This window comes from Myotis davidii, unplaced genomic scaffold (genome assembly GCF_000327345.1).
Source record: "Myotis davidii unplaced genomic scaffold, ASM32734v1 scaffold13, whole genome shotgun sequence".
Lineage (NCBI taxonomy): Eukaryota > Metazoa > Chordata > Mammalia > Chiroptera > Vespertilionidae > Myotis > Myotis davidii.
Genome location: NW_006286243.1, coordinates 2333851 through 2343439, shown reverse-complemented (window position 1 = coordinate 2343439; position 9589 = coordinate 2333851). Strand labels below are relative to the sequence as shown.

At 33.4% G+C, this 9589-nt stretch overlaps 1 protein-coding gene across 5 annotated transcripts in view; it reads left to right on the top strand.

The window, feature by feature from the left end:
* LOC102757489 (uncharacterized protein C3orf20-like) overlaps positions 1-8833 on the top strand; it is a 97764-nt gene extending 88931 nt beyond the window's left edge. For all 5 annotated transcript variants that reach the window (XR_001512829.1, XM_015559982.1, XM_015559980.1 and 2 more), the window contains 2 exons: positions 1335-1477; positions 5902-8833. Coding sequence is in view for 4 of the 5 variants with exons in the window: in XM_015559982.1 (XP_015415468.1) it covers positions 1335-1477; positions 5902-5947 (189 nt within the window). In the remaining variant the exon portion in view is untranslated. The remainder of the gene's footprint in view (positions 1-1334; positions 1478-5901) is intronic.
* The last annotated feature ends 756 nt before the right edge of the window (positions 8834-9589 follow it).

Genomic DNA, 9589 nt, shown 5'->3' with positions numbered 1-9589 from the left:
ACCTCTCTCACTTTGCTTTGTCTATTTCACTTACCAGCCAAGTCTTTGTCCCAGCCTTTGGCAGGGCCCCAAGCTTTTCTACAAGGCAGGAATTCCCCCAAAAGATAAATATTGGAGACCCAAAAGGAAAAGAATATCTTCTGAGATTCATACCTTTCTCTCACTTTGCTTTGTCTATTTCACTTATCAACCAAGTCTTTGTCCCAGCCTTTGGCAGGGCCACAAGCTTTTCTACAAGGCAGGAATTCCCCAAAAAGATAAATATTGGAGACCCAAAAGGAAAAGAATATCTTCTGAGATTCATACCTTTTCACGTAACTAATTCCTTGGGTCCTGGTGACAGTCCTCTGAGGTGAAGTTGCTGTTTCCACATAAAAGGAAAAAAGCTTCAAGGAGATCCCACAACTACAGGGAGGAGCTGAGATTTGAACCTGGGCTTGTTTTTTTTTTTTTTTTTTTTTTTTTTTTTTTTTTTTTTTTAACCCGGGTTTCTTGACTCATAGTTCAAAATGGGGAAAATAGAGTTCCTGTTGGCAGCATTGGAATATATGCCTCGGTAGGTAGGGTAGAAAATGGTCTTCTCTTTGTTTTACCGTAAATGAGACTATAGGATTGCTAGGAGAGAGAATTTTGGTCTCAACATACCCCCTTTCTAATCTCAACTGAAAGAGTTTTTGTCCAGATGCATTTTGGGACATTTCATTAAGGTTAAGTGGTAAGTGCTTTAGAGGGTAGTTAGAATCCCTTTGCTTTTATTTCGTCATTAGGTCAATATTTGGTCATCAAGGGGCTATCAGGTTCTGTTTGCTTGATTTGAGTTGTTTGGGAAAGTCTTTCAATTCCACTTAGTTTAATTCCTGGAACAATGGTATAACTGGTGTGGTTTAAATATTTAATCTCTCATCACAGTCAACCAGATACAGTCGACAGAAAAGAATATCTAGAAAAGAATATCTTTTCAGTTTATCAAGTGCTTTTGTGAAAAGATTCTCACACCAACTTCATGAGTAATAGGGAATCTAAACATTGGGCACAGTGGCAAGGGGGAGAATGTCTCAAGAAATGAAATGAAGTTTTAATATGTGAATAAACGATGCACAGAGGAGTTAACTGCCCATTTAATTGAATTTTTATGGGAGTCCGATAATGAAACTAAATGCAGACTGAGAAGATGATGCTGTTTGAAGTGATAATTAGGATTTGTGTGTGTTCTGTATGTGTGAATGTGTCCTATATGGTGACTTAGGAAAATAAATGCATAGAAAAACACTTTAAATAAATAGGACTAATTTTCATATGATGAGATTCTAAAAATGTTCTTTAAATTTTTATAGATGTACATCCAAGGAAAATTACTATTTGCCAACTTTATTTTCAATGGTTACAGCACCTCTGCTAAAGACCTTCAGAAGCAAATTGTGAAGACAAGGGGTGATTATCATATGGGATATTTCCTACCCAGTGACTTCAGAATCCGGTAGAGTAACTATGCACGTTCTACCTTATCTTACACTTTTAATTAGTAAATCCCAGACAAGGGCTAATTGGGATATACTTTTGCCTTTATGAGTGATTTTTCTTTAGCTCAAACTTACTTTTGCCTTTATAAGTATTTATCCCTTGCCTCAAATCTTTTCTGGAAGAGGTAGCTTATTTATTTAAAAGTTCAGTTCAAGGAAGACCACTTTCTTATTAACCAGCAAATGTTCCCAAGATTGTTAAGCTAAGCTTAGAAGGAGTCAAACCAATAATTCCTTCAATTACATAGCACAGAGTATGACTTTATGGATGTTAACTTTCTTCATCATTCTATATGTCTTTTCTGTCAGGGAGGTCATCTAAGTTAACAAATATAACACAACTAGAGGCCCAGGGCATGGGTGGGGTCCCCACAATGAGAATGTACCCAATGGCTGACAGACACTCTAAAGCACTGGTTCTCAACCCCCCTTTGGGGGTCGAACGACCCGTTCATAGGGGTCGCCTAAGACCATCGGAAAACACATACATAATTACATATTGTTTTTGTGATTAATCACTATGCTTTAATTATGTTCAATTTGTAACAATGAAAATACATCCTGCATATCAGATATTTACATTACGATTCCTAACAGTAGCAAAATTAGTTATGAAGTAGCAACGAAAATAATCTTATGGTTGGGGGTCACCACAATATGAGGAACTGTATTAAAGGGTCACGGCATTAGGAAGGTTGAGAACCACTGCTCTAAAGGGTGAAAATGTTGCTTTTAAACTTAATTGGCTGCTTTCACTCTGATAAATTATCATGTGAAGCATGTAAGTGACCAAACAAAACTTAGACTAATGAATCTAGGGCTTTCTTAGACAACTGCTGTCTTCTATGGGTATATTAACAAATTCTGAAAAACAGTAATAGAAGAAAAATAGGGACAGAAGGAAGAGACAAAGAATTTCACCTTTGGCTAATTCATGTTGCAAACACCAGAATAAAAATGGTACACACAAAAAAAGATACAAAGAAGTACAGATTTTATTAGGGTCTTCTTAAGCTTAGGAGGAACAAAAATAATACAGACATATACAAACCTACTATTGGGTTCTTATAAGGTATTTTAAAAGAGCTGACAAAAATGAAATAGAATAAAATACATAAATCTATTAAAGAAAGTATTGTGTTAAAAATTATAATCTCAAGTTTTCAGGAAGGGTGAGTAAAGTAGTTCTATATAAAACATAAGTAGTCAAAAAGTAAAAATTAAAATATCTCTGAAAGAATATTCTCAAATTATATTAAAATACCTAACACTCCCGAAGTATATGAAGTGAAGGCCGACTTTAGAAACTTACTGGGTTAACAAGCCTGAACTCTGTAAGATGGTTCATAAACTTCCCATTTGCAGGGCTCATATTTAACAATGTTAAAAGAGAGAGTGCAAAGGTCCCCGCACACGGAGAATACATTGTACAGACACATAAGATGGGTTCACACACTTCTGACTATGTTAAGAAATAAAGTTAAATATGCTCACAGATCAGTGCATTGATACAAGATTACTGATGTTACAACATTTTCGTATTTAGGTGAATACAAAAAGTTATAAATTCTACAAGAATCCATATATAAGGCTCACCTATGTAATTCTACATAGTTCATTAGATAAAGATGAATGAGAAGAATTGAAGTATAAATTAAAAGTGAATTTATAAGACAGAGCATTTAAATCACGTGGATTTAAAAGGAATCAAAATCCAAAGATCATTCCATCCAGTCTGTTTTATCAAAAGAAATATACACAAAGTAACATGTATAGTGTTTTGATTTATGCAAACAGGAAAACACTGTGCAAAAAGGAAAACATGAGAAAGAAGAGTGAAAAAAAAAATATATATATATACACAATTTACCAGGCAAAAAATAATAGAATTCATGGGATGAAGCAACTCTGTATTGAATGTAGTACAGAACTAATGGTAGGGTCGAGTTCTTCAGAATGAGTCAGTCCTATTTTAAAGGATAACCATTGACCCAATTTTTCTGATGTGACTGGGCTTGGACGAATAGTACATTTTTTAGCTTCTTTCTCATGTGGAGTCCTTGATTAGTCAGCAGTTATTTCAAACAGGGTCTAAACCTATAGAAATGCCAGTATTACCCAAAGTATACATTTTCAATGTGTATCATAACCCTTTGGATTTGGGGCCATTTCAATCCTTTTCCAACACCCTGTCCTCCAAATTAAACAAAAACATGTATGTGGCTATAGCAATGTCACAGTTTTGATGTAAGACCATGCAATGAGTCAATGAGGTCAGAATACTTTAAAAATCCAGAGTAGCAGGGAATGAAAAATCAAGGAACATACTATTTGACAAAATACCTTTGTAAAATGTGAGGTATTAGCCTATTTCCACTCTATCACCTTAGTTTGTTTCATCAACAACAGCAGATTCTGCAAAGCAACCTACAATGCATCCCACAAGGGATGGTGTGTCTACAAATGATGCTAAGTTTCTTTCCAGATCTGAACCTCAAAAAGCGAGTTTAAAGCGATGTGGTAGATTCAAAAGAGTAAAAGAAAAAGGCAGTCTCCAAAAATAAGAGTTTAAAATTACTAGCACTGGAGCCAGAGGCAAAGACCAATCCTTTCAGAAACTGTGAACAATTAGTTAAATAAGACTGACATTGAGTAGAAACTCTGAGAAAAACAAAAACAAATAATTAATTTGGGAGAGAATGTCTTTTGGTGGCTAAGTTGCTTAACCTAAAAATAGAGATCCAATCCAATAATAAAAGCTACAAGTACAATTCTCCTCATTGGCAATTATTAACAATATTACATATCACTCTTCCATTGTGACAAATTACTATGTCAATGTCTAGTAATGCTTTATTTTGTTATCCATTCCCATCCCTTTAATTTTAGAATGATTAACCAATCAATTCTTGCTAAAATGTAGGCACACATACAAAAAAGTGAGTCCTGATGGATGTAGGATGTCTCAGAAACCTCGGGTTATCTTCAGTCTTCATACTCTTGATGGTCCAGGAATGATGCGCGAGTTTAGGTTGGTTCTAGGATAGGCCCAGGGGCCTGGTTTGATCTGGGATCCCTGGGACCATACCTAGAACAAACCCAAACAAAACCAAACTCCTTGGGAGTGCTTTCAGCTCAGACGTCTAGGCTTTTCACTCATGTGGACCTTCAGGGCTGTCTGAGGACCACATGCCAACCTTTTAAGAAACAGTTCTGGAGCTTTCTGCATGTTGCCATTTTTAAAGGCTTTACCACTTTTATTATGTGAATCAGAATGTTTCTCCTGTGCCTGAGTGAGCATTACTTAAGTCATAGTATGAATAGAAGGTACTATAGGTTGGTATAATATAAGTGCAGAAAATTCTTTAAGAAATGGAGTTAATTTAAAACTTTCTTGGGAGGAAAAGGATATTATTATAAAAGATTAAACTTACAGTAATATATTTTGAGAAACTTAAGATACAAACATGAGAGGAAATATCTATTTCTACAATAATATTTCATAGAATATACCCACTTTTAAAGTGCAATTAGAAGTACACACAAATTAAACACTGTCCTATTGCAATAACATGTTTGATATGTGCCAAGTGGAATTCAGTAAATGGGAATGAAAGAAACAAATTTAACTGCTGACAGTTAAAATATAGCATTTAAAATACCATTTGCACTTTAATTCATCACACATTTTAGGATAATCATAAAATCAACTCATGCATGCTAAGTTTTTGTATATGTGGATTATGTGGATCTTGTATTCATATCCTTTTTCTTTTTCTTTTTTTTGGTTTAAGCAATTACAATGAGTACAATCACTTTTATACCATAACTATACTTAAGGAGAAATTTTCTCCTTGTACCACCAATCCAAGTTTGGCATCTGACTACCTATTCTGTATAGCAGTCTCAACTCAAGAAACTGTTTAGATTATCTGTTTTTTAATAACTGTTGTGCCATAATTCCCTTCCAATAGCATAAATAATGGAAAGCTGACTATGGGGCACGACCATAAAATAAGCAGACTGTTTTTAACATATGATTACTAAAACACAATCGGCCTGTTGGTAAAACTAAGTTGTTAGATGCTAGAATACCCCCTTCTAGACAGATTTGAATTTTACTTACAAACATTTTAACATGCACATTCATATTTATTTTTCATTCAAGAGAGAAATTATCATGCTTGATTACTTAACACATTAAATAATAATTTAAACATGCAAAATATAGAATGACACTGGGAATTTAGTCATTCAAATATCTGTAAGTATCATTCTAACATTGATAACTTTTGGCAAGATTTTAACATACAATTAATTGTATGAAAATAAAGATATTGTCTTCTGTGATATCAATAATAAAAGTTTTCTTATTTTCCAGGGCTCAACCTACTGCATGTTTTGGAAATGAAGATATACTTCTCTAAAAATAAAAATTAAACAACATTAAAAAAAAACCTCACCAAAGAAATTCTTAACAGCATATGATATCCAGATCAAAGAGAAAGTACTGTAGGAAATGGTCATTTGAATGGACTGGTTTTAATAGGAATAAAAAAATTAGAGGATAAAAATACAGAGAAGGTAAAGTATAAAAACAAAATGGTTCCTTTTGTACAATGAAAGCTCTTCTACTTTGAGAAAAGGTACTGATTGTAACTTCACTTATTTTCAGGATAGAAATGAAATAGGTACTAAAGTAATAGATGTTACAAAATTCATGCACTTAGTATAATCCAGTTTTTTTGGGTCTTTACTGAGTCAATTTACTCTTATTTCCTACATTATTCTAGCAGTCTTAGCCACCTTGTTTTCAAAACCAAGCAGACTAGAAGGGGAACTATGAGGATGGAAAAAGGCACACTTAAGCAAGCAGTAATATAAACTGGAGAAATTAGAACTATTAAAAAACAAAGACAACAAAATGAAGAAAGCACAGCAGAATGGAGCCATTTGGTAAAGGGTATATAGCTCTCAATGCCTAATTAGTTTATCACAGCATAATTAACTACTGTTAATAATGACCATTTTGACATCAAAAAAGATTAAATAAAATGCATTTTATATATTGTTTAAGAGGATAGCAATGCATATTAAGTTTTAAAGACTCCCTTCAACACTTATTTCAAAAAATTTTAATGCTGAATTTAAGCTCTATAGAAAACTGGGGTATAAAGAATGACTCATTCCCCCAAAATTCAGAAACCCACTTCACGGGTAATTCTACTAAATTACCCATGCATGTTTAGTCTCAAACCAATAGTTCTAGAATATAAATCTTGATGAACAGAGTTGAAATCACATTTACAGTGCTGTATGTTTTAAGTCTATACACTGTACTAAGAACAACTAAGAACAAAATGTTTAACATTGTCCTAAAATATACACAACAATTTATGCGAGGATGTTAGTAAAATTTTCTTTCAGAGCTTAATTCATTGATGGAGAATCCTAGAAATATCAATATGTAAAAATGAATTAATACTTCAAATATATGGCAATCACATATACAACCAAATGTTTTTAGCAAGTTTAGTAAAGAACTAAGAGGCAAACAAAAGTATGCTAAGCAGCCAAACAGGTTCCATAAAGTCCATGCACGCCACTGACAGAAAAGCCCCTTAGCCTTCTTTCAGTCTACTTACTCTTACTTTAGACACAATTCTAGCAAGCTTGGCAATCTGGTTTCCCAGTCCACAGCAGATTAGAAGCAGCAAATTAGGGGCTAATGCAGGATGCAGGCACAGAAGACAGGAGCAAAAAGTGACAGCTGATTATACGGGAAAACAGAGAAGCTGTGAAAAACAAACATGACTCAAAAGCATAGCAATACAGGACCACGCAGGAAAGGGGCATTATATGTCTCAGGAGCCTCCTGAGGGCAAGTTTCTGATTATCACTCCATAATTGATGTTCTTAAAGATGACAAAAAAAAGTTAAAATTATAAACTACTCTAGAAAAAGGGAAGTAGAAAGTCCATTGTAGAAAATTTCGCACTGTACTGTTAAAAAAGTTTATTAAATGGATTTGCCTCAGTTACCCAAAAAATTAACTTATACAAGTTAGTTATCATCAATGATTACAGATAAATCAACTGTTACTATACTTAGGATATTTCCCCATATTTTCTCCTCTAAAATATTTATAGCTTTATTTTCTAATATAATGTAAATTGCACAGATATGTTCTTATAAATATAACTGAGAGAATAAATCAACTTTTATGCTTTGTCTAGTTGTCATTCATGGCATGATACCTACTTTAATTCAAATAATGAATTGGCTGAGCTATACCAATCTTATGGTATTTAGTTCCTGTTTCCTTGTTTTGTTTAGGTATAGAAACAATACATGATGATTAATCCAAATCAACTGAGCCCTCCTTCCCACATGATTTCTCAATAATGTATCAAAATATTTCATATTTTACATTAGTGATGGGGTATGAGTAAGTCACCAGAGTGAAATGACCTCCAACATCCCTTAACACTTGATTTATAATTTTGTGAAATGTAGATGAACTTGAATCTTTTTATGCTTTAATATTAAAAGCTTTACCACTTTTATTATGTGAATCAGAATTACTATTGTTTTAAATGAAAACTGAACTTTTAATTTTTGACTTATTTTACAAATATATTTATGACCAGATCTTGTTTTATTTTTAGCCTCAATAGTTTTACTTTTAAATATTTCTGAGAAGTCAGAATCACAAACATCATTTAGCAATATAGAAGATTTTGGTTTTGCTGGAAAAACTTCCTGTGAAGTTATTAAGTTAGCTGTATCCACAGCTTTTAAATGATGGATCTGTGATTTAAACTCAGGCTTATCCTTCTGCATTAAACACTTAAGCCAATATTCTTAAATTTCCTTACTAATTTGCCTTAAATGTGTTTCTTTTGACCTGCTTGTCTCCCATAACTTCAAACTTGAGTCAATGTGCTTTTTCCCAATAAAGTATATTCAGATATTGTAAGTACAATTAGACTTTAAAGAGGACTTAACTTATGAAGTCAGATAATAGAGAAAACTTGTGAATATAAGCAGAGGACCACAAATCAAAGACTAGGAAGAGTCTGGCACTAGACTAGTCAGACCAGATATGTAGTTTTAATGAAAGCTGAAAAGAAAATAATTTAAGATATAATTGTCACCAGATCATTTATTGCCATGATTTTCCTAACTATAGACAAAGCATAAAAATTCTGTCTTCAAGATTGACTTAGTTTTTTTAAAACATTCTTGCATTAAATACTAGGTTTGAAACAAACTATGGAAATGTTCGTATTAAAAGCTGTCAGCCCTGGTAAGGTGTGGCTCAGTTGGTTGAGTGCTGTCCCATCCACCAAAAGGTTGCTAGTTTGATTCCAGGTTGCGGGCTCGATCTCCAGTGGGAGGGTGTGCGGGAAGCATATTGTGGATGTCTCTCTCTCTCTCTCTCTCTCTCTCTCTCTCCCTCCCACCCTCCCTTATTCTCTAAAAATCAATGAAAACATATCGTATTTAAAAATAGAAAAGATAAAAGCTGTCAGGATATTACTCCTAATAAGAATTATCCTGTCAAAATATTATTGTTAAACTTGGAAAGCATAATTACAAATTTTCCCCACAAAATATTTTCCCCACAGGGTTTCTTTTGTATGTGGGTTGGCAGCTATTAAAACTAGTCAAGAGCCTAATAAGACAAAGTGAAATATTCTCAGAAAAGTAACAAACAAGGATATCTACTTATATTACATTGGCGTATTTTACTTCTTCAGGTATTCATTGGAAGGAAGCATAAAAGTCTAACATAGAGGTTCTTAGATTTTTACTGGGCATAAACACCACCTAGGTCTTATTCCAAAATGACTAAGAATAATTGGGAGGATGGCTCTACGTCTGCATTTGAAACATAAGACCTCCAATTTATTCTATTATAGGTGCTCCATGAAAAAATGGAGAAACACTGACTTCTAGATTATTATAAGTTAGGAATTTTCACAGGAAAGATAATATTTTATCTTGAAAATATTTTAAAAGATGAAAGAAAATTTGAAAATTACACACACCAAAAAAACATTAAA